Source organism: Mastigoproctus giganteus, chromosome 12 (assembly GCF_048544385.1).
Source record: "Mastigoproctus giganteus isolate SK-2022 chromosome 12, ASM4854438v1, whole genome shotgun sequence".
NCBI lineage: Eukaryota > Metazoa > Arthropoda > Arachnida > Uropygi > Thelyphonidae > Mastigoproctus > Mastigoproctus giganteus.
In genome coordinates this window covers 135210989-135238330 of record NC_143586.1, presented here as the reverse complement: position 1 = coordinate 135238330, position 27342 = coordinate 135210989, and the positions used below count along the sequence as shown (strand labels likewise).

Here is a 27342-nt window from a genome sequence, read left to right as displayed (position 1 = left end):
TTTAGGTTTAAGCTATTCAATGTCTGGAACTTTATCATATTTTTGTTCTGATATTAAGTTTTTGAATAATTTTGAATAATTGAATAATTGAAAAATTTGACCAAGTATACCATTTAAATGTCCAATCAACTGCTTTTCACTCAATAGCAAAAAGTTGTTCCCTATCCTCAGTTTAGTCTAAAAACAAAGTTTTACTTATGGAACAGACAAACCAATTTTATTTTAAAAGGGGAAAAAAAATGCAATTGTTAAAACAAGAGGAGATGCAAACTGTCCTTATACAGCTAAATGCATGTACTGAAGACTGCATATCATATACAAACCATTGTGTTCAAGTTTTTTTTATTATTTTTTTTTATTTCAAATAAAATTAGCTTACATTCATTTCAGAATGTACACCTATGACATTTTAGGCTAAACAAAGGATGGGAAACAATTTTACCACTGAGGAAAAAAAGCAATATAAAATTTAAAAATACTAAAATCTAAAAAGTAACACGTATTTCAATTTTTAATACCATATTAAAAATTCAGGTCCAAATATGTTACAGAAAACAAACAGCCCAAACTTAAATGTAAGTGAGACAGATGCCAGTGCCTTTTAATGGAAACACTATGTACAGGCAGAGTTCATTTACTTAACACACTTGATGTCAAATTTTGATTCAACACAAAGGAATGTTCATCTTGTTTGACTTTTCTAGCTTCAGTTCCTGTTTGGTCAGTACTATGTACTATGAAAAACGGACTTACCTCCTCGAGGTCCACCTCTTTTATAGTTGTTCCCATAATTTGATGTACTACCAAATGATTGGTAGAATCCAGAGTTCCGTAGACCACCACCTAGAAGAATAACTGAAATTATATCGTTCATACATCTCTTATTATATCATTCATAAATTAATAATCAGTTCAGCATGATTTGGCTTACAGATACAAAAAAATATAACAGTCTTTGTGTTTCCTTGTTTCTTTTGTTATCATCTGATCAAAAACGTAAATTTTTCTTGGCTTAACACTTTTGCTGTTGGCTTTTCCCGATGCCCTTTTTTGACACAGAACTGAGTCAATTGGGATTGAAAACGGCCAAAACATTTTTGGGCTTTCTTCTCACTACTCTTGAATTAATCAGCCTCCAGTGAAGTGTAAGGACCCGTCCTTACATTAATTAATAAAAATTGTTAAATATTATGAGAATTTAACTGTAGTACGAATAGTGGTTTTCTGGTACAAACAACATGGATTAAGAAACACTGGAATTCAAAAATACCTTCCAGTCACTCTCTGTTTAGTAGTAGCTTGTTTGTATAGAAGTTCTTTGACGAGTGAGTGAAAGTAATATACCATGACAAATCCCCCATTAAGACAGAGGCAGATGCACCATAGAAAGGGCCAAGAGTGCTTAAGCTGGCCCTCTTAAAGATTTCACGGTGAAACGCTATTAGAGGTGGGCGACGTCACCAGGTGTGCGCGCGTGAGGTCACGGGAGGAGCTGTGACGCTTCTCAGTTGACCTGAACTTCCGCCTCTCTTTCTAGATTGTTCTCGTATATTCTAGGCCACGGAAGTTGGGGCACAAAGAGTAAAGAAGACCCGCCCACGGAAGAGGAGAGGAGACAAATGAGAACACAGGAAAAGGGATGTGCAGATCTCCTATTGGCCAGGAAGAAAGGAGAGGGAATTTTGAGAGGGAGATTCTGAAGAAGTTCGTGGCATTCTGGAAAAGTTTTCGTGGCAATCGGAAGAAGTTTTCGGAGGAGGCTGAAGAAGTTCACGGAGCAGTCTGGAGAATGAATTGAAGGAGTTGGAGAACGATACTAAGCAGAGCAGTAGTCTAATTTGGGTGATAGCTGCAGACCTGAGATAGATGGAAGCAGTGATAGAAATTCTGCATATCCCGACAGCCCGTAGGAATGTTCACCTGTAAACATGGAAGCCGTAGTGAGGAAGAAGGTAGAATCACGCCCTGAGAATCATATAGGCAAAGCCAGTCGAATGAGTGGTCGAACCATTGACCTACTCGAAAACCCCTCTATCCACGGAAGAAGAAATGCTGACCTGTAAAGAGTATGCAACACTGATTGATTCCAGCCGTGCAGTACCCGGTAGGGAAACACCATAAATCACCGAGATCCCCAAATGAGCGCCCCCGCATTCCAGTACCTGAATGACCGATATGAAAGGAAGCCGAGCAGAGAGGGAAGTTCCAGGCCAAACACGTAAGTGCTAGAGAGTTTACCGAAATAGGTGTACTTAATTTATTAAGGAGAGGACTTTAGGAGAAAAATGTGTATATTTAAGTAATGAATATATGAATAAACGGGTAATGTATTTAAGATGGACGCAGCCTATAATTTGGAGTGAAGCTCCTCATATAAATGCTTGCTGGAAGGAGAGGGTATAATAGATAACTGAGAATTGTTTAAAGTTGGGAAAGGTTTTTATAATATGTATGAAATTAAAGGTTGAAATTTCAATTTATTATGAGTTGATTTGTGGAGAGTATTTCTGATTTGAGTAGGGGCTAATTAATAAGTTATATATAAAGGTATAGAGGATTAACTGTTCTGAAGGGTAACGTTAAATTGAATTGATTAATATTTCCTGTTGACCTGAATGCAGAAAGGGTGTCCAATTGAATAAATGCAATTTTTTTTACAAATTGGGACACGAACTCTGAAGGTTTTTGTGAGCCAGTTCATTGGCTGGTAGTTGTTGGTTTATTATACAGACTGTTCAGAAGAAGAGTGGGAAGAATCTATGTAAGGTGTATGACACGACCTATTGAAGTCCCTGTAAAGAACATGAAGAGACACCATGTCATAATGAATAATATGTGTATTAGAATAGAATATCTGATGATGAAACAATTGAGTTTGAACAAGATATTTACACATATAAAGGTTAATGAATTAACAAGTCACCAGCCAAATATAGTTTGACCAAATACTATTGCTAATTTCTGTATGATATGTTAATAAACATTGTTTTATTTTACATTCAAGTGTTGGAGTCTGTCATTCCGAAACTCAGCCAATCCTGTGGAGAAATACTTAAAATAATTAAGGTCCCCTACGAGTCAGGTAATCTTCTGAGAACAAACAAGTCAGATGCTAAGTGGGAGGATTGGACTACGGGGATATACATATAAAAAAGGGGATAAATTATAATAATTAAAATATAAAGAAAATTAGGGCAAACAAGAAAAACAATAATACCCACAAGCCCCACATAACCAAGAACCACCCCCACAGAAGATTGCAGGACAAAAATATCTATTTTTTTCTTCTGTCAAATTGGAAGAAAAAGTTCTAAAAGAAAGGTGGTCCCCATTCCATGTGTATTCATATCCAAAGCCACATATTTCAGGAAGGAGTGCACATGTTAACCAATATCTAAACTAAGGATTGGCTATGCACAGAATGTGTGTGTGTGTTAAATGTAGTTCCCATGAGATGATTTCATTTAATTATCCCAGTAAGATATGAGAATTATAATAAAGATGAATAGGTAACTTTGTGTTGTAATTTAATGGTATAACAATTTAAAAATGCTTTAGCATTGTGGGCTATTATTCTTTGCAAATAACATCAAGAAATATTTGTTTTTATTCTATATTATAAACATGCCTTCAAAATTTTAAAATTTAATACTTAAGACTTAAATTAGATAATACTGCTTCAACTAAAATCACTACATAATAATTTTGAATAATAAATCAAATAAAACTGTATGCTTATAAAAAAAAAATTTGCTTGCACACAAGGATTTTTAAAAAAATACAATAAATGAAACTAAAAGAGCAAAACCCTACTGGTATGGCATAAACAAATGTCACTATGTTCAGTCAGTTAAAAAACATTCCATTACAAATCCACAGTACATCTGATGACAGATCAAAACCAGGCAATTAAAAGTGACTCCCAACCGGATGCAGCCATATTAATAATGCAATTAAGCTTTGCTATCTAATGATACTTTAATAAAAATATTGACACAGAGAATTAATAAATAATTAAAAACCTGTTGGGCTTTGGTTATTTATGAGCAATTTGAACTGGAAGGATTAAAACTATCATGTGCAACCTGGTGCATTGAAGAAGGGGTGATCTCAGCCAATCATTATGTCTCTGTAAACAATAAAGCAGATCACGGAGGTTAGGATCTGATTTCTTTTATCAAATTTTTGTTTCATTGAGAATTTTCTTTTTGAGCTTTGTACAGAATTCCAGCCGACCCATTGCTGGGTTACACTGCTTTAAATTATGTGTAACCCAGCAATGGGTCAGTATAAAGCATGGTTTAAAGTATGTGTAACCCGGAAGTGTATTAAGTAAGATTGACTGGCTCATTAAGCAACTAAAAGGATTTCTTTACCTCGCCCACTATTGTAGCCACCACGACCTCTATATCCATTCTGTGATCCTCTGCTCCTTCCTCTATTGCTGTAATTACTTCCATAGCCATTTTGGGAATGATAGTTGTTCTGCTGCTGCGTATAACTTCCTGTATTAGTACAAATAAATATAAAATGAAATGGTAGTTAATAAACAAAAAATACAATACATAAGCTGGTAATTAGGTTGAAATCCAGATTTTGATATTAAAATTTCATTGACAACATACTTTTTTAAGATAAATTTTTTAACATAAGTAATCACAATGGACTATTTTTGGAGTGGATGCATTCAGGTATATCACATTTGAATTCTACCCCCAACCCCAGTTAATAATTTATGCTTGAACCTTAAATCTAAATTATCTCACACACACACACACACACACACACACACACACACACACACACACACACACACACACACACACACACACACACACACACACACACACACACACACACACACAGAGTTATATCTAAAATATTTAGCATTTTGCAGGTTATATTGTTATGCATGTTGGTACTAATGGTATTAAGAGTAGGAAATTTGATTTACTTCACAAGTACAGGGCAACGTTCAGAAAGTCAGGAATTAGGATTAAATTTAGAAGTATCTGCATTTCTGCCCAGACACGATAAACGGGAGTACATGAGAGCCTTGCCTATCAATTCAGCCCTGAAGAGGCTAGGGTAGAATATTCCTTATCATGGTCCGTGCTTGTTAAGAGGAGAGACTTTTTACAGGGATGGGACACTTAAACAGAAGCAGGTGCATGAATATTTAACAATGCTATCAAAGCATTGTCAAATTCCAGGTGGGCTGGAAACTGCTAGCTTGGGGGACAGATACACGACTAATAGATTAAAAGCAGCTGCAGACTAAGGTGAGAGTAATTCACGCACTACTCCTATTGGGATATGCAGTAGCTTAGTATGAAAAGTGGTTGGGATTCTGTGGATTGCTGGTCCTCTCGTGGGAAAAGCAAACCATGTGAGCTGTGTCAGGGTTACTAAGGTTTGTTATTTGGTTTTTAGGAGCATTAGCAACCATATTGCTCCGGGATATGCAGTGGTCATTCCCTGACCTTTCCGCATCCTCCGTATTTGGTGGTGACGGGCTCGAACCCTGGTCTAATCAAGAAGCGTGTGCTGCTGCTCTTTCCCACCTGGCTATGGAGGCGCCGGTTACTAAGGGCAAAAACACGTGAATGTATACTAATACTAGGAGTATTGTAAAAAAAATTTGAAGTACTGGTTAAGTCATCAAATGCAGACACTGTAGGGATACTTGGAGACATGGTGCCACTCAGACATAAGGGTGAAATTTTAAAATGGCGAATACAGCGTGTACAGACAGGGTGGCAATAGTGGTGAGTTATGCTTTTGGCTAAGAAGCACAATAAACCTAAAGCAGTGCACCCAGTTAATGGGGGGGGGGGGAGGCAGTGCAATGCTGACAGCTAATACAATACAATATATAATCTTATTTATAATATATACTACAGTATTACACAAGAAAATTAAGGTCGTAAATTTTGCATTGATTGTAGAGTGCAATAAGATTATAATTAAATTGGAAATTTCACTAATAGGCTACATACCTATCAAGATTACTTCACTTTCACAGCTAGGCTGCACTTGAAAAAAAAAAAAAATAATAAATAAATAAAATCAATGTACAAGTTCTAATCCTTGATGATCATCTTTCATTGAAACTTTTTGTTCAACCACAGTAGGTTCTTCATCACTACTACAAATTTCAGAAGATTCCATTAAGTCTACAATGGGTTCCTCTTAATTCGTACTTATCATGAAACATTCAATACCTGCATCCACTTCTGCATAACCTTTGAAGCTTAAAGTTTCCAAGTTTGGGTGATGATGCACATGCTCAAATATTTCTTTCCTATTATTGGACAGTTCTTTGCAATTAATAGACAAAGAAGCATGCAAAACTTCACACATTGCATCATTCAAGGCAGTAAATCGAGCAAGTTTGAAGCAGTTGGCGATCACTTTTCCATTAACTCCATCCCATGTGGATGTCGATTTTGCATTTAATTTTGCTTTCAAGATGGCACAATTTTGTTTAATAGTATTCTTTGGTAGTTTTTCTTTAAACACTGGATTACAGTTTGATCAAACGGCTGAAGAACTGAAGTTATATTTGGTAGTAGGTACTCGAAAGTGATTGCATGAAGGTCATTTACTTGACACTGAGGGGTGCAGTTATCCACAAACAGCAAAATTTTTCTATTCTTTTCACTCATCCTGCAATCCAAGTTTATGATCTACTCTTCGTAGGTTTGTGATGTCACCCATGCTTTTTGGTGTGCTCAATACATATCTGGTAATGCACTTGAAATTAGGATTCAAAAATTCTAAAGTCTTCAAAACTTTAAAGCAATGATGCTTCTGGAATTTCCCAATGATTAAAAGAGGGAGCTTGTCTGTGCCAGATATGTTTCCTGCTAGAAGTATGGTAATCCATTCTTTGGCCATTTTTTCCACCACTATATTTCTTGCCTTTATATATGTGTTTTATCTGGTAGAAATTAAAAAAAAAAAGACCAGTTTCATTAGCATTGAAGACGTCATTGTGGTTGTGTCAGCAAAACATTTTTTAAACAATTTTCCTTCCATTCATTTGTAGTATCAGTGTCCATGGCTGCACTTTTTTTTGAAAGACAGGCCATGACGAGTCTTAAATTTCTGGACCCATCCATCTGAACTTTTAAATTCTTCAATATCCATTTTATGTGCAAACAATTCAGCCTTAGTTTTTAAAAGATTACTATCTACGGGAACATTTTTTTGCATGCATCATCATTAGCCATTCCAAAAGTACTTTGTCAAAATCCAGATACTTTGCCTTTCATGATCAAATCCTACCCGGTGTAGCTGATTTCTCAAACTTTCAACCCTTTTCCGATCTTTCAGAAAGAGTGACCAGAGTACTTTTAGGAATGCCGAATTTTTGGTGATGCAGTCTTAGAATGCACACCATTATCTACAGCTAGCAAAGCAATTCACTTTCTTGGAACCATACCAATAAACATGCACTCGAACTAATGAAATGAACTTCTAGCTGATGTTCATTTCATTACTGCACTGTGAGAAAAGTGGTGAAATCAACAAATGATTTCTCGTGGTCTGGCTGCAAGCTTGTCAGTTACTTCAATATATTTGAAGTGCAAATCACTGTTAAACACGATTATTGTAATAAAAAAGTAAAAATTCATATTAAGAGGTAGGTATTTATGATTATAAGGAAATACAATGTCATTATAATGAATGTAAAATAGCATTAGGTTAATGAGAAATTGGCCGGGACCAACAACACAGGACATTAAAAAGAGGGTCAGTATAAGCTTTTACTGTACAATGTTCAAATGTCAGTGGTTAATCTTATTATTTTATTAATTGTTGTTATAACCAACTCCCATCACTACATTTGGCACCACCTTCTTCTAATGAAGTATTCAATGTATCCTTTTTCTGAACATATTAAATTTAGGTGCACACTATGACAATCAATAGAATTATCTGCTTGAAATGTTATTTGGTTAAATACATATTAATGAAATACACTGTAATGACCTTGTTTACTCTAAATATGGCAAAATGCAATGGAATCAATGAATTCAAAATACTCCAACCCCCTCAAGCAGTATTTCAAATTAAAATGCACCAGGGTTTATTTCATTTATTTTTAGGTTATTTGTCATCTGGATCCTTTTTTTATTTATTTATTTTTATTGTATTTTGAATTTTATTTTAAAATGGTATTAAATATTATCCTTCAAACTTTACAATTCCTAAATTTTAATATTTTTTCTCCCTCAATGGGGAAAGTTGTTCTCTGACTTTGGTTCAGCCTACAAATGGTGTACTTCTGAAACAAACAAACCAATTATATCTGAAGGAAAAAACATAACAAAGCCAACAGTTATATGTGATGCCCACTATTCACATATTTAGCTCAATTGTTTAGCAGTAGAGAACTGTTGGCTATATGATGTCACTTCTACTTATGCTACAACCACTGTGGTTATTTTGTTTTGTTAATTCAAATTAAATTGATTTCCATTCATTTCAAAGTACACCGATGATATTTTTAGACTTTCCATTCTCTCTCAATGGGAAGGATGTTTCCTTCCCATTGAGAGAGAGAGAGAAGCAGCTGATTAGGCAAAATTTTAATTTAGAAATCATATAATCTCAACAGTATTACTCAATACAATTTTAACATAAAATTCAAAAATTGCAGCTAAAATAAAATAAAAAAAGGTAAGATGACAAATAGCCTAAACCTACAAATGATTGAGATAGGCTACAGTGCTTTTTAATAGAAATTCTCTGTGTGTGTGTGTGTGTGTGTGTGTGGACAGACTACTATATGTGAAATGAAAAATACATACCCAACTTGCTTTGCCCTGTTTCCTGAAGTGCTTGGTCTGAAATTTCACATTTAGGGCTGTCATTATCTGTGATGGAAGACTCTTCAGCCTACAAGTTAAATATTCAATAAATAAAATAATTAATATAGTCAAAAATTTGTCTTAGTACTATTTCAAAAAAGTTGAATTAACTCTAAAATGCAAGCTGGAATTAATGATTAAATGAATCTGGATTTAGAGTTGGAATGAAAGTTTAATACAAATTTTTTTCATCTTGTATTATATAATGATCTGTTAATTGAAGCAAAAATTTTGAAAAATGTTTTCCTAGCCACATGCAATAATCCCAAACTGTACTGCTGGAATTTAATTTTGAATACTAATTCTTTATGAGGAGTACTCAAGATAATCAAACCTATACACAGGAATCCATTGCAGTGAAACAATACATTCCTAATTATCAAGTAAGACAAAAACAGACATGTTGGAAATGACTTTCCCACTGCAAACAATGTGATCAGGCTGGGCTACATTTTGCACATTGCTACTCAGATGAGAACCTTTGTATTCAGCCTAGTAAGACAGCTGGCTGTACTTCCAATATGTAACACTGTTCCTGATTTCAGAACAGCTGCTCTTGAACTTTTCACTTTTTCTCATATTACAAGGCATTTTAAAAGTTTGTGGCCTGAGTATGAAAGGGTAGCGGAACAGTGCTAAAAGTTTATGTATTTAATGTACATCACTTCAAACAGAAACCCACCAAGTTTCATGCAGTTTCAATAACGTCTTCTTTTAATTATGAGTCCTGAAGTCAGCAAATTTGTGTGAATGACAACAGAAAGACAAAATCAGTCACCATATAGTCATCCAATATTTGGGGGAAAAAGGGACTAACAGCAAAGGCAAATTCTGGTTACAATGTTGTAGGCAAATGGATGCCCATTCCAATTCCATAGTTTAGAAGTGGGCAGCAGAATTTAAACAAGGGAGGGAGAGATTGGAATATGACCTACACTGTTGTTGTTATTTGGTTTTTAGGAGCATTAGCAACTAAGGCTATATTGCTCCGGGGATATGTGGTAGTCATTCCCTGACCTTTCCGCATCCTCCGTATTTGGTGGTCATGGGCTGAAACCAAGGTCTAACCAAGAAGCGTGTGCTATGCACTTCTGCTCCTGGCTACGGAGGTGCCACCTACACTGTGTAAGGCCTGCAACGTCCATCACTCTAGAAGTTGACAGTATGCATGATCTGGTGACAAGTGACCAATGAGTTGATAGTTCAGTATACTGCCAGTGCCTTGGTCATTTTATCTGAAGGTGGGTATCATATAGCCACAGAGGTTCTTGCTAGGAAAAAAGTGTCAGCACGATGGGTTCAAAAGTTGTTGACAGCAGATCAAAAATGTACAAGGGTTGTCAAGTTGAGTGAATATTTGCAGTTTTCAAGCAGATCCGGATTTCGCTGCAAGGTTTGTGACCACAGATGGGACATGGGCCCATCATGTTCAGCCATAAAGGAGCAGTCCAAACAGTGGAAACACAGCACCCCTCTTCCCCCAAAGAAAGCCAAGTTGAATCCTTTTACAGGCAAGGTGATGGCATTGGTTTTTGGGATACTGATGGAGTGTTGATTGCAGATTTCCTTCAGAAAGGCCCGACAGTCACATGGGCATATTATGCAGATTGTGTGAGGCATTTGCACAAAAACATTAATAATAATTAAAGACAAATACCAAGGAAAACTCAGCAAAGGAGTCTTGTTCCACCAGGACAAGATGCCTGTTCAAAAGTCTATGATTGCAGCTCTGAAATCTTGGACTGGACTGTCCTCCACATTCACAAGATCTAGCGCCATCAGAGTTTCACCTACTGCCTAATTTGAAAACATTACCTATTGGCATCTATTTTCCACCAACAGTGATGTCACTGCTGCAGTGGATGCATTCCTTGAGGCCCACGGAAAAAAAACTTTCTTTGCACCTGAAATTAATATATTGTAGCACCAATGACCAAAGTATACTGACTCCAAAAGAGACAACTATGTTGAATATATTACCAGACTTCTCAAATAAACAGTCACATGGTGACTGTTTATTTGAGAAGTCTGGTAATATAAGAAAGTCAACAGTCCCTTCATACTCAGGCCATGGACATTTCAAAAGGCTCTCATAATACTTTATAAGCATTTTAATCAGAATACAATTATAATCTATGTTTGATTTAATACAGTGAATCACTGCCATTTTCCAGTCGCCAGCCGTGGATATCTTCGGCTTTCAAATTTCTTTCTCACAGCTGATAGTACACCTTCCTTCCATGTTTTTATAGGGCATCCTCACCTTCTCTTCCCTTGTGGTATCCACTCATATATAATTTTAGGCCATCTCTCTTCATTCATGTGCAGCACATGTCCAAACAATCTCAACCTCCTATTTTCTATATCTTCATCTGCGAGCAAACGTCTTCTTATTTCCTTGTTTATTATCCTCTCTAGCCTAGAAACCCTAGTACTCCAACATAGGTAGTCCATCTCTAGGGTCCTAAGCTTCTTTTTGTTCAGTGTCCACACCTCACAGCCGTAGCAAAGTACTGATTCCAATAATGACTGTCCAATATGTTTTTTAGTTCTATGGGAGATATTGTTGTCCCACCATACAGAGTTGAGGGCACTAAGAATCTTCCTACTTTGATGAATTCGTGTGTAAACTTCCTCTTTCCCCAATCCTTCCTTAGTTAATCTATATCCAAGATATTTGAAAAAGTCAACAGATTTTAGATGTATAGACTGTAACTTCCAATTCATCAGGATGTTCTGGTGTGCTTAGGTATTCTTTCTTTGTAAAATTAATATTGAGGCCCCATTGGTCATATGTAAGATGCAATTTTCTCAACATGTATTATAAATCATAATCTTCTTGTGCAATGATAACCTGATAATAGGAAAAATTTAGACTCCAAAGATATGTCATTCATTGGTAATCCCATTCCATAACAGCTTCTTTTCCAGTCTTGTAAAGCACATTCCAAGAAAACATTAAACAATAAAAGTGATAGGCTGCATCCTTGTAGGGCAGATTGGGTTAAATAAAGTGTTCCCAACTTTAATATTTGCCACATTGTTATCATACAATTCCCTAATCAGTTCCATAAGCTGTGGATCAACTGACATATTTTGAAGGGCTTTCCATATTCCTTTCTTGGAATGGCATCATAAGCCTTTTCTTAATCAATGAGGGCATCTTTATTACATTTATAATAAAATACAAAATTTAAATGTGCTGTGTTAAGCACAGTAATAACTCATTGTGCAAAAATAATATAAGTAGTTGTAGTTTCAATAAGAATGATCAAAAAACAGAACTGTCAGAGAAAGAGCTGTCATCTGAGCTGTCATTTCCGGATTCCCACAGAATTACCTTACTGCATTGAAAATTTCTTCCAGCTCCAAAAATATGGATCATACTGGCTCATTACAGTACAGAAGCAGTAGGAGTATTAACTACCTTAAAACAGGCAGCTTCTTCATTCACACATAAACAAGTTTTTGTACACAAGGGTACAAAAACAGTGTTGCAATTAATGAAATAGACTGGAAGATTTTATAGATTGTGTTTAAGGAGCTCATGAAATCATATGGTTTTATTAAAGGAAGCAGAAGTTATGAATCCTTCAGATATAATAACAGAAGCATCCTCTTATTTAGCTAGTCCCTCTAGAATGGAGATGCACAAATGTCTTCCAAAAGGTGATCAGTAAGAGCAATATGGCAACAATTGACATTTAAGTTCAATCACAATAAAAAAATTATGGAACAAGTTTTCATTTATACATTCCGATCTAAATGAATGAACCACACTTCACTAACTTGATGGCAGTTGCTGAAATCATATACAAGATATGTCAGGATTCCAAAAGTCTTCTTTTTTTTTTTTTTTTTTGCCACAGATGAGTAACTTTCAATTGTTAATGAGATCTTCAGCTTCACTTACAACAAAATTAAATAAAAAAAAAATAATAATAATAATTTTGTGGCTACATTTTAGCTTTTAACAATAAAGTAAAACTACCGAAAACAAAATGGTTGAAATCAAGTTTTAATTACTTCCAAAAATTGGAAAAACATTAGCTCAAAATTATTCCATTCAATTTTGTTATCAATTGATAAGCAATGCATGTCCCATATCAGTGATGTGGAAAGTTGGATGCATATAGACATTTTTTAAAATCCAGACATTTAAATTTCAGTAAAAAAAAAAAAAAATATATATATATATATATATATATACACACACACACACACACATCAGCATTACCAGAGCCATATGATGCAAGAAAACAAGCTTATGCAGCATCAGACAAAAAAAAAAAAAAAAAACGTTCCCATTTCACCCTTCCGTTTGTTCCAAATACCTGTCCAGCTCAGCCTTAAATTTATTTTGGCTATCAACTTCCACAACAAATTATGGAAGTCTGTTCCACCAACCAACTACCCGCTGGCTAAAGGCAAACTTCCACACATCCATCCTACATCCGTCTTTCCTCAATTTGAATTTATGCCCTCTCAGGTGATTATTCTGAGCAAGAGCATAAAATTAAAAATAAGCAATGTTTTAAGAGGTACTTTAGTGCATCATCAAAGGATTAATGATGCTCCTGGTCATATTTCTGTCACTAATCTCCTTTTTTATTTTTCTTGACATTGATTCTCCCCCCCCAAACACTAACTAGACGTAGGGATAAAGCATAAAAACTGTTCCCAAAAAAATAAATAAATAATAAAAATAAAAAAAAAAGAAAGAAAGAAAGAAATCAAAGGGAGTTGTACAAGGCATATACTTTTATGTATGAAATAAAGGGTCCTAAATTCCCTATAAAAAAGTATGATCATGGGCTGATCTGCATGTCATATTTTATTTATTAAGTTCTTATGATACAACTCACTTGATATTGCAAAGAAAATTTATGCTAATCCTTATGAAAATGAAAGTTTTTCCCCTCTTAATATTCACAAAGTTTAAGTAGCCAACTGAAGGTGAAGTCAGTTAAAATATCCTTGAATTCCTCAACTAACTGTGATGAAATAAAGTAATCCACATTAGAGACTTACTTTACTTAAAAAAAAAAAAAAAAAAGGGAGGGGGGTTCCCTGAAATGCACCCCAAAATAATAGAGGTTGTCATGAAAGACTGCATTATCAACTTCTAAATGTACTATTTATGGCAAAAGACCATTCCTTCTACACCTATTTAATTTCTCTTTAACAACCAGTATACCACAAAGTGATTGCCTTTGACTATATGTACAGTATAAAACAAATAAAAGTAATGGCGTGCAAAAAAAAAAAAAAGTAAATAAATAATAATAATAATAATAAAAAAAAACCTGGATAAATAATGTCACATTAACCCTCCTTAAGCCAATATTAACTGTAATAGCAGAACTGACAATGTAAGTAAACTCAATAGCCATTATAACATATGCAATGCCACATATTACAGATGAATCAGCTAATTCTTTCTTAGATTTATTCAAATTACTCACTTCAACAATAGACCGAAGCTTGTTGCGGCAATCAACTGCCCTTTGGCTGAAAGAATACTAGTTTCACCATGACACACACACACACAAGGAGGATGAAAAAAAAAAAGTTTCTAGCTCTCATAGAAGGAATGCTGGAAAGTTGTGAAAACCTATTTATTTTTCAATACATATTCTGGCAAGATCCATAGCTTTTGTAAGCCACTCAAATAAAATTCAGTTTCTGACTCAAATCAGTTGTTGACTGCACCCATCATAGCATTATCACTATTGAATTTCTTTCCTTTCAAGTCCTTTTTGAGATTCAGAAACAGAAATTAGTCTAGTGGAGCCAAATCCAGTGAGTAAGGCAAATGCTGTAATAACTTGAATCCACAGTCACACCTAAGTCATTTTAAACAATGTGTGCACTGGTGCATTGTCTTGATGCAAAATTACTTTTTTGGCCAATTTGCTGTGCCTCTTGAGCTTCAATTCCTTGCAGAAATGTCTCAGTAAGCTAGAATAATACTCGCGAATAATTGACAGTGGCACCTCATTCCAGGAAATAAACCATGATCACTTTGTGCATCCCAAAAGATAGATGACAAGACTTTCCACAGCCAAATTCTGCATTTGAAACTATCTGGAGGGACAGAAGAATTTTTTCACTGTTTCCACTGTTCTTTTGTTTTGGGGTCAAATTGGTGCACCCATGCTTCATTAGTTTTAAAATGTTGCACAATCTCATGACAGCACCTCATCTTTTTTGCTTCCGATCTGCATTTAGTGCTTAAGGGATCCACCTCAAAGAAAGTATCTTCATTCCTAAAACACTCACCATGACATCATGAGCTCGCTCATGGGAGATGTTGAATATTGTCTCAATAGGCTTAAATGTTATTCTGTGGTTTTATATAATGAGGTCACAAAAGGCATCCACATTTGCAGGTGTTGACACAGTAACAGGCTTCTCACTGCAGAGTCTCTTCAACACTTTCTCGTCCATGCTTAAATCTGCAATCCAGTTTTTGAAAGGGCCATATGAATGACAAGATTCGTCTAATGTTTGCTGCATGTCTTCATCAATTTCTTTCAGCGACATTCCCTTTAAATGAAGGTACTCAATGACTGCACAGTGCTTGATTTCTCAACAGGTGTCACCTTCCACACTTCAATGCCCTCTGTAAAAGAGAACAATATAGCTACAAACCTAAAATTTTCTGTGAACACAGAATGGCAATATTGTCTTTCAAAAAGACTGCAATTTATATTGAGCTAAAAACCTTTCGACTCCCCCCTTGTGTATATATATATATTGCACATCTGGAATACAATATTAATAAAATAAATAAACTACAGCCTTAATTTCAAAGTGAGAGAATATGGGAAAAGGGGAGAATTCTGCAGTACAATGACAAAAACAATAAAAAAGCATTTTGTAATGAGAATTCTGATATCTTATATTTCTGCATTTGAATATTTTTAATTTGGTGTTGTTTATCACATTTATCAATATATACCTAGTATTTTATTTGTACACAGAAAACATGTCCAGAATACAGATTATTTAGCTCAGTTAGCCTGGGAATTCAAGCATAATTGATTAAAACTTGCTAAATTACTTGAAAATTTCTATTGAAATGTAAAATACAGGTAGCCCTCGATTTACGTCGGGGACTGATTGATTATGTCAATATGATACTGACAGTATGATTATGCTAACAGTTATTCTTTGTTAAAGAAGGGGTGGATAGTTACCTCAAGTTCACTCACTGGACTTTTCTTCTACAGCATTAGTATAGAGCAGACAATGAAGTGAGTGACTTTAATGCACCATTTTTTTTTAAATCCCTCCGTTAGCATACAGTGACTTAATGTACATAAGGAATGTTCTGTATCATTGTTATTTTGGACTTAATTTCTATAGACTAATTTTCAGGAAAAGAATAATGAAAGGCTATTAGAAACAAAGAAAAGGGAACACTAGTTCAGTGAGTTTGAAGTTTAATGCAAATGGATGGTGAATAGTGGTGGGGGGGGGGGAGAAACAAGTTCAGTAGGCTTTGGAAGGAAAAGGCAGCATTACAATTACAGAGTGCCCATGGCAATACTTGTAAAAAATGTATACAGCAGAAACAGAATGGCTGCAGGTTATGGAGTAGCATAAGGTCATAGGGAATCATTAAGAATTTAAGTTTTGGAGGCACCACCTCAATGTGCAAACAATATTCATGGTAGAGAGAGATTTTGAATTTGTAGTAAATAGTTTGTATAAAGAAGAAACCTCAGCTTTCTGATGCAGAGAAATCACTGTTTGTGATATGCCAAGTAGATTAAAAGAATGAAGATAATAAAGGACTCAAAATAACTGTTGGTATTATGTTTATTTCCAAATAAAAATAAACACAAATACCAACGCAAGTTTTTAATGCTTTATCTTTAAAAAACACAGCCTACCCATGCATCATGCTGCTCACTACATCCTTCCTAAAACGAGGACCCCAGACCTGTATGCAGTACTCAACGTGTGGCCTGACCATTGCCTTATACAATGGGATAATCACCTTCTTATTCCTGCTTACACTATATATCATTGATAAAACTCTTATGGGCTGCCCTGGTAGGCTGTCTGCACTGCTCAGAGAACTTCATATCAGCCCGCACAATTAACCTCAGGTCCTTCTCATTTTCCACTAACCCGAGAATAGTACCACACAATTAATACAACGGTCTGGGATTACTGCTACCCATATGAAGTACCTTCAACTGTCATTTCTCAGCCCATCTGCTTAATTTTTCTATATCTTGTTGAAGTTGCATACTTTCATTACTATCATTAATCACCCTGCCAACTTGTATACTGTCTGTAAACTTAGTCTTTAAGCCTGACATACCCTCATCAATATCATTAATAAATACAGAAAACAACCACGAGCTCAGCACCAAACACTGTGGGGCTCACTTGATGACATTAGTCCACACAGAGCAGTGTCCATTGATAACCACTGTCTTATTACACTCAACCATCCCTTTATCCAAATCAGTAACTTTCCCTTAAGACCAGACTGTTCCAGTGTGGCCTTACAGCAGTCATTTATGTGCAACGGCATCAAAAGCTTTCCTGAAATCCAAGTATATGATATCATATTATTTGTTGCATCCAGTTCCTTTGTTACTGCATCATAGTATCCTATTAAATTGATCAGAAAAGATCACCCCTTAACAAGCAAATGGTATGACAGAAGTATAACTGCACTCCTGTATTACTTCTTTAACCAGTGTTTTCATTTCTCTAGACCAGGGGTCACCAAACTACGGCCCGCGGGCCAGATCCATCCAGCCTGCCCTGCACTGTGCTTACAAATGATCAAAATTTCAAAAATATATTGTAATTATTTATATGGAAATATAATAAATAGTGAATCAACAAAATACTACTGTTTCAATGACAGCTTGTGAGCGGAGCTTATACCTTGGCAACAGCAAGCGGCGCCGTTGCCAAGGTTTTTCAGACCTCGACAGAATTGAGAGTGATATTCTTTTGTTTCGAAATCTGTTTCATTGTGATGCTGATAATGTGCCAGTCGAACTACAGTTAGAGATCACCGATTTACAGGCAAATGACCTATTGAAAGAGAAACACAGAGAAGGAAATTTTGTAGAATTTTATTGCTGATTATCTAATAATGAGTTTTCAAAATTAAAGAAATTTTCCACTGGTATGGCATCAGTGTTCGGTACAACTTATGTCTGTGAGCAAGCATTTTCAAAACCGAAATATGTCAAGTTCCCATATCGAACAAGGCTGAGTGATGAACATTTAAAGGCATTGGTTGTGTGTAGCAATTCAAAAGCAAACATTGATGATATTTTAAAAGCTAAACACCAGTTCCATAAATCACATTAATCTTTTCTGCTTATCTTATTCCTAATGTTGCCTTGCTTGATAAGTTTTTGATAAATAAATATATTTGTTATCTTTAATTTTTCTATTTATAAGAGGAGTATACCTCAATATAGTACGTGGAACACTTCCGTATGATACCCTCCAGAAATTAAAACGGAAAAAAAGACAACTTACCGGTACATTAAAGTAAAATATAAATAATTAAATAATCAATTTAACACAATCCAAAATCAATTCAAAACAATTAAAATTCAAATTAACGCAATTAAAAGAATCTAACGAAAATATTCAAAACGATTTTCCTTCCTGAACCTGACAATGCTTTTCGACCGACTGTTGTGATCACAGGAATGAAAATTACCGAATCAGGCTAAACCTGCAACTTAAATAGTGATTATATGTCTTCGCGCATGCGCGTAAAGGTCCACGCATCGGAGATCAAATATGGCCGCCGAACATTAACAGAATTCTCGTGTAATTTAATTTCAACGGTTTCTGCAATTAATAGTCGCGTATAATTACGTTGAACGTTAAGTATTTTGGCCTCGTTAAATAAAAAAGTATGTTTTTCGTTAATGGCATGAAAGGCTAATTCTGACGCTGCTGAACGAGAAGCACGAACTGAGGCTTCGTGTTGATTTACACGAATATTAAGAGAAAACCGCGTCGAACCCTGGTAAGACGAGTCGCAATCACCGCAAGAAATGTTGTATACTAGATCATTAATTTGAAAGAACCGAGCGATTGTTCAGTATAGTGTGTAACTTCCGTATAGGCCTACGTTGATAATATTATTATCAACGTAGATCATATTGAGTATTACAGCTCTGATTCATACTATTTAATTTTTCTATATATTCTTTATTTTTGCATATTTTGTGTATTGGTAAATAAATATATCTGTTGTCTTCATTTTTGTTGTATTTACTGAATTGTACATATTGAACAAAATGATTATACGGCCCGTGCTCGTCAATCTCTCGGTTATCTGGCCCGTCGTGAAAAAAGTTTGGTGACCCCTGCTCTAGACGGAAGGGAATGAATCAGATTGGTCCACTTGATATCGATGGTTTGATTGTTGATGATTCTGCTTAGGTAGCTGACAAACTGAATGAGTATTTTGAACCTACATTCACACATGAGGAATTCTGTAGGGAAGTGGAGGCCAGAAGCTTATCAAACGAGGCAGCAAAGTAAGCAAACCCTTAGTCATGATGAGGGCATCCTTGGACTCTCACATCTCCAGTCCCCATGGACTGGAGATGTGCAAATGTATTCCCAATTCACAAAGGAGGATCAAAAGGTGACATGAGTAATTATAGACCTGTCAGTTCTGGAGAAAATAATGGAATCACTGGCTAAAGAAGAACTGCAGGATCATCTAGACAAGAGTGCAGTTATAGGCACAGCATAGGTTTGTAAAGGGGAAGGCTTGTCTGATGAATTTGATTGGATACTATGATGTGGTCACAAAGGAACTGGATGCAAAAAATAATATCATATACTTGGATTTTAGGAACGCTTTTGATACTGTTGCACATGGTAGACTACTGTACAAGTTGGAGCAGTATGGCAGTAAGGGCAAGTTGCTGCTATGGATAAAAGGATGGTTGAGCAGGAGAAGACAAAGTGGTAATCAATGGACACTGCTCTTTGTAGATTAATGTTATTAGTGGAATCTTCCAAGGATCCATGTTGGGCAAATTGTTGTTGTTTTCTGTATTTATCGATGATACTGATGAAGGTATATCAGGCTTAATTAGCATTAGCATAGGCATATGATGCAAGAAAGCAAGTTTATGCAGCATCAGCCAAAAAAAAACAAACTTCCACTTCACCCCTCCCCGTTCGTTCGAAATACCTGTCCAGCTGAGCCTGGACAGGTATTTCGAACGAACGGAGGGGTGAAGTGGAAGTTTTTTTTTTTTGTCCAAGTTTGCAGACAATACAAAGGTTGGTAGGGTTGTTAGTGACAGTAAGGGTGGTACACTACTGTAACAGGATCTAGAAAAGTTGAGCAGATGAGTTGATAGGTGGCAACTGAAGTTTAACATTGACAAATGCAAAGTACTGCATATGGGTAGCAGTAGCCCCAGGAAAACATACCAATTGGGCCGTACTACACATAGGGTATTGGAGAATTAAATAGACCGGGGGGGGGGGGAATTGTGCAGTCAGATATGAAGTTTTCTGAGCAGTGCAGATAGGCTGCAAGAGTAGCTCATGGAGTCTTGTCAATGATATATAAGAATTTTGCTAGCAGGGATAATGAGGTGTTTATCCCTTGTATAAGGCAGTAGTTAGGCCACACCTTGAGTACCGCATACAGGTCTGGAGGCCTCATTTTAGGAAAGATGTAGAGCTACTAGAACGAGTACAGAAAAGGGCAATGAGATTAGCGAGAGTGGAACAAAAGGTTATTGCTATCAAGAAAGGTTTAAGTTCTGCAAATTGCAGCATCTGGAGACTAGGCACTTGCGAGGTGATCTGATTGAGGTGTATAATGCCTTAAATGGTTTGAGCAAGCTCAATACTGATGGGGTTCTTCCTCTTGCTCAGATTCCACATGTGAGGAGGCATAAATTCAAATTGATGAAAGACAGTTGTAGAATAGATGTGTGGAAATTCGCCTTTAGCCAGCGGGTGGCTGATTGCTGGAACGAACTTCAATCTGTTGTTATGGAAGTTGACAGCTTAAATAAATTCAAAGCTGAACTAGACACATTTGGAGTGAAAAGATGGGTGAAATTGGAAGTTTTTTTGGTTGATGCTATGCAAGCTCACTTGCTTGCATCATATGCCCCTACTAATTCTAATTATTTTGCCTGGAACAGGAGTTAAGCTAACAGGTCTGTAATTATTCTTGTCACCCTCTGGCCCCCTTTTGTAAATTGGTGTTTTATTTAGACATCACCAGTCCACAGGAATATGATTCAACCCCTTCCTTCTACTGTTGAAATAAAGTCTTTGGTGCTTTTCACAACATTCTTTGCCAGAAACTTCTCATTATCTGCTTTAGTTTGCCTAACCTCCTTTGTGACTTGATTGCAGACTAGTTTATATAATTTATATGCCTCCCTTATTTATTTTATTTTTTTCTGTTACAAGTCTCATCAGTTCATCTGACATCCATTTAGGTTTAAGCCTGATATGGTATTTATTAGTTGGTCTGAAAAGCCTAGTAGCTTCTAATTACTTCTCTGAATGTACCCCATTTAGAATTTGCTGTTGCTAACATGATGGTTCCATTGTATAGAACTTAGACTGTCTGAGACTATTAGTCTCCTTTACAAAAGCAAGCTCCCTTCACTTTATCCTGATAGTAGTTGCATATTTAAGCAAATCCTACATTAATACACTGATCACTGCCACCTAGTGGTTCTTTTATCTGCAGATTCTTATCAAATGAAGAATCACTGCTGATACTCAGATCGTTCTTGTTGTCTAACATGCTGCTGTAGAAAACAGTCATCCAATAAATCTACAAAAATCTTGCTAGTAGGGAGTGACCAGCCCACATGTGCTAGTCAATATCTGGAAAGTTAAAATCCCCCATTATATGAAATCCTGATTTACTAGATCACTATTTCTCTGTACAGTTGTTTGTTGTACTTATCACAGTCATTTAGCCTATAACACACTCCCACTCTCATTTTTGTTTTCCAAGTGCTTATGTCACACCAAACTGAACCAACAATGCACTGGCCCCCCCATGCCAACTGGATGCACTGCCTTAGATTTTGTGCTCTTTTTAACTAAGAGCATAACCCTCCCTGCCTTGTCTGTAGACACTGTACCCCCACATTTTGCATTGCATATATTCTGAATGAAACATCTCTGATATCCCCACAATGCCTGCATTTGATGACTTAACCATCACTTTAAATTGATCAAATTTATTTATGTTCCTAGCATTAGTGTATATGCACCTGAAAGTCACTATGAAACAAAGAAATACATGGGCTGTGTTAGGATATTTAAGAGTAAGAACCCTAACACAGCCCATGTATTTCTTTGTTTCATAATGACCCACAGCAGGCCTTGGAAATGCCTGACATCTTGGTTTTCAGTCTTTTTACATGTTCCAATAGAAGCAGTGCAAGAATCACTTTCACCTCTCTCTGCAACTCTAGCTAATGTATTAGACTGTGTATTTCCCCAACCCACCTAGCACTGTTGCAATAGCATCAGCAAATATTCTTGCACTCATTATATTTAAGTATATCTCCTATAAAAACAGTCTCTCCTGTTAACAAGCATTGACCATTGAGAAAAATTCTCCCCACAAGCCTTGCAATGTCTCCAGGGCCAAATGGATCCACAAGACTGTCAACATGTATTTCTCTTCTATCGTGTCTGGGCAGGATTGCAGATACTTTTAAATTTAATCCTAACTTGTTAATTAAATTCTCAGATCTCCTACTCTTAATGTCATTAGTGTCAACGTGAACAACACTATCACCTTTTGTTCCTTTAAAAGATAAACTGGTCTACGTCATCAAATTTTGCTCCTGGCAGACATAACCAAGTCCTATTCTACCTATCCTTTTTGAACAATATATTTTCCATTTCTCCGAAAACAGTCACCATTACCGCTGAAACAAGAGCACATATCACACACTGCAGTAGTTCGATTTGGTACTTTTATTTTGCATATTTACATCTAATTGGTTATTTTTTTTGATGAAAATTTTAATCTTCTATTTTAGTTTTCGTATATTAGAGTAAAGAGGGCTTACTGTATTTAAGCTCATGTTTTTCTCAGTTCATTTTTGTTTACAGGATGTATAGGGTCACCAGTGAACACTTTGTTGCTTTTCAGTTCACTACTGGCGCCTCCGTAGCCAGGTGGGCAGGAGCAGCAGTGCACAGCACATGCTTCTTGATTAGACCAGCGTTCGAGCCCGTGAGCCACCAAATACGGAGGATGCGGAAAGGTCAGGGAATGATCACTGCATATCCCCGGAGCAATATGGCCTTAGTTGCTAATGCTCCTAAAAACCAAATAACAACAGCTAGCTCAGTTCACTACTGAAACATGACCTTTAGGATTTCTACAGGTGTGTGTTCTGAAGAAATCATGATTGTGATCTTTTATCTTTCAATCTTCCATTATTCCAATTCATTACTTTTTTGAGGTTCTGGATCTGTTAGCAGAATGTACTTTCACAGTCTCCTTGCATAACACATGCTGCAGCATTGTGCCAACCTTGCAAAATTCTTGAGGTGCTTTGTGCTGTGAAAGTAGGCTTTATTTAGTTCAATTTCATTTCAGTTATTTTATTGATTTGTTAATTATTTATGTTTTTTTGCATATGGTCAAAGGAGTAATAACTTGCAAAATGCAATATGTGTTGTAGTTTCAGCAACAATTTAACACAGTAAAAGAGTTAATTGAATTCGGTTACTGTTTAATTGTTGAATAACAGCATTATAAACCTGGTTATGTACCGCCCTTTTCACACTGCAGTTGAGAAGATGAAAGAAGGTACTTGTTGATATCAGACTTGAATTTCTGTAAACTGTAATTTTCAGGAAACAAGTCAGAAGGTTGCTTCGCTCCCTTCTGCCCTGTGTCATACAAACCTGAATTATACGTTTTTATATTTTATTTTTTTTATTGGGGCAAACCCCTCCCACCTCATTCTTCAGCATTTTTGATTCATTTTCTGTTAATACAAAGATTTTCAGCGGCCTTCAATTGCGATGTGAAGTCAACACCAACTTTAGATAATGACCTTGACTTTTGTTTATTGTCATACTAAAAGCCAATTTCACAGAATGAAGTTATAATCCCCTTCATTTGAATAAGTATGAATCTGTGGAACATATGCTTTCGATCCAGTTCTGTCACCTATGACGTGTTCACAAACCAAAAATTTCTTCCTTACATAGGCTTGTGATATAAAACTAGTCTTTTGTTTTTCGTATCTTTCCTTTCTTAACTGTGAAGCCTTTAACTTATTATTTTCATATTTTTCAATAATTGCTTTTTGTTTTCTTTGATATCAGGATTTTTAAGTGCTGCTTCATACTCAAGATCTCTTCTTTTCTTCTTAGCCTTTTGGATACGATCTTTCTCTTTTCTATTACTGCCATTACTAACACTTCTAATAGCTGAAGAAATTTTTGAAAAAAATCATTGCCTTGAGATATGTAGAATTATAAAGATTAAAAGCACTATAAATATTCTTTTGTATATAGAAAAATTTAAAGACTCTAAACACTTAAGAGTTCGAAAAATTTTCTTTGAGATGCCTGTCAATCACTGTTGTAGTATGATGAAATAACAGTAAACCCCATCTTGCAGAAAGCAAAATATTCTTTTACATATAAGAAGATACATGTGAAGGGAGGTTGTTCCAATAAACAGAAGTTAAAGGAATAAATGAGGAAAAAGAAAAGTTGGTCCTGTGAGTTTGAAGTGGATGGTAAAAGGATGCTGACTAGTTGTGGCACATGTTTGGACTGGTTTTGAAGAGAGAGGAAGAATTATAGAAGCCAATTCAGGAGAGCAGTGCCCATAGAAGTATCTATAGAAAAGGCATGCAGCAGAAACAGAACATCTATGAGATACAGAGTGGATAAACTATAAGATATGAGTCATTAATTAACCCACCTGTGGGTACATCATTCCATGGTAGGCCAGATTTGAAATTTGTAGTGACTAGCTGTTTAGAAGAAAAGTAATGCTGAGAGCAAAAGAGGAGAACCAAGTTTTTTAGATGTAGAGGAAGCAATATTTGTGATGTGCCAAGAGAGATCAGAAGTCAGGGTAATCCCTAACAGAGATATGTGATCTTGTCCAGAAATCTGGATGTCTTTGAAGATAAGCATAGGAGCAGAAGATTCCTTTTTGTAAGATTTAATAAGGATTGAAATTAACTGAGATCTTTGTACCACAGGAAAATTACCTGGAGATCAGCATTTAAGGAATTGGTAGTGGATATTAGAGAAGTTGAATCTGTTTGTGCAGGGCAATGTTTCTCAAACTGGAAGGTGGAATGAAAAGTGCTATCATCAGCAAAACTATGGATAGGATTTCCAGTAAATGGATGAACATCATTAATGTACAAGTGGAAAAGATTGAGAGAAAGAACAACCATTGAGAATTCCAGCATTAGTGGAGTAGTTAGAAGACAGCAGTCTATCATCACCCACAGTGAACAGTCAGAGAGAAACTGGATGCTCAATCACAAAAAACAGTTGGCAAACCATAAGATGGAAGCTTATTTAGACCACCTTTATGCCAAAACACGATCAAAAGCCTTTGAAATGTCAAGAGCAACTGCTTGAAATTCAGATCTAAAGATGTGCGAACTACCGCAAGTTTTACAAAAAGCGTTTAAAAATAAACCACCCTATGCAGTTAATAAATCAAGTCATTGAAGAAATAAATTACAGAAACCCCATGTTTCTGCCAAATACAAGTGCCTCAAACAATTTCCATTCCATACCACAGCCAGTTGGTGCAGAGGATCAAGCAGGTGTTTAAAGACATTGAAATCTGAGTTGTCTTTTCAAATTATAATAACCATGTTGAATAGTTGCATTACTTGCCTTTAGACTCAGAAGTTTTTCCAATAAACAATCTATTCAATATTGCAAATTACATACTGTTCAGCCTCACTCACACAGCTACTCTTAACGACAAAGGGTCTTTCATCAGTAAAGATTGTGAAGTACCTGTTCAATTCACCAAAAACATTGGCTAGGTTATCTAAGACTTTTCCAAAATAAATCAGATGGGATCATTGCATAATGGTCTATCTGATTCTTCTTCTACTCACATACATGAAAAATTCCTTATCCCTGCTATTTTCTATTTTAGACAGTAATTTTGCATACTCAGCCTTTGCAAAGTTCACCTTTTCGGTGGTACTACTACAGATCAAATTGTATTCTAACAGGCTTCAGTTTTTTTCTTCATTCTAACTCTCATGCAATCTTTTTCTGCTCTATTAGACCGGCCAATTCTGCATTCATTCATTTTGGCATCCTTCTCTTAATAGTATATAAAAGTATCCATGGCTTCTCTGACTACTGCTTTAAAGGTATTCCACAATTTTAACATATTAACCTTCCCTCTGCTATCAGCCCTGCAACAGAAGTCACGTACTATCTTGATCTGTCATCCCCTTTCCTGAAATTAAACCCCCATGCCTTTAATAATGTAACCCCTTTCTTCACCTTCCAACTAAGGACTACACAATCATTTCCTGTACTGTGAACCCAATGATATTGCCCAGATCATGGGCAACGATTAAGTCCAGAATATTCTAATATTTTCTTTAACATGTTTATGCAAATAATAATCATCTAGTTTATTTAAAAATTGTTCCCAATGGCGAGTTCCCCAAACTTTCAATCCGTAAGGGACAAATTGAAATTGCCCATAAGACTTTCACACTTGCTTGCTCATTCCATCTGCATATGGATGCATTGTCACTCTTTGCAATCTTCTGGGTCAGTGGCATGCCCCATTCTTATTTTGCCTTTGCATTCAATTACTTCACACCACAAAGTTATACAGTGGCATGCATAAGTTCTCAATCTGAGGAAAAAACTTCAGCCATGCTCACACTTCATTTAAAAGCATAACTCTTCCATCCCTTCTATTTCATCTATGAAACTCAGCATCCCTTATTTCTGGGTGACATGTTTCCATCGGGCTATTATTTCAGTGGTAATTTTTCTAATCAGGGGTTTGAATTCATTCATTTCACTGATGATACTCCTGATATTACTGTATATATAGTTAAGAATACATCCTAATACACCCTTTTAAAGTTATTTAATCTTTTTTCCCTAATATTAACTAGGAAAATGTGACAATTGAATAAATTGTAGGATTCCTTAGGGTACCGATTTAATTGACTTAATAAATAGTAGCAATAGCTTAACTATAATTGATAACCTTTTTACTAAATTCAATTCCTTTCAAAATAGATTAAAGTTCACTCTTGAATTAGAAGAAAATGGACAATTAAATTTTCTTAACCTTACCATATATAAAACCGATACTCAACTCAGAACTAGAATTTTCAGAAAAAACACCCACACCGGAAAATACTTACATTGAGTCACACCACCCTTTTAGCACAAAAAAAAA

The 27342-nt window shown here is 35.8% G+C and overlaps 1 protein-coding gene across 1 annotated transcript in view; it reads right to left on the bottom strand.

Annotated features, from left to right (window-relative positions):
- The window catches only part of LOC150077443 (caprin-1-like), a 174127-nt gene that overhangs the window by 24708 nt on the left and 122077 nt on the right, over nt 1-27342 (bottom strand). The window contains exons 9-11 of the mRNA XM_090386390.1: nt 8820-8907; nt 4377-4505; nt 754-843 (exon numbers count right to left, since the gene is read on the bottom strand). Coding sequence (XP_090242516.1) covers nt 754-843; nt 4377-4505; nt 8820-8907 — 307 coding nt within the window. The remainder of the gene's footprint in view (nt 1-753; nt 844-4376; nt 4506-8819; nt 8908-27342) is intronic.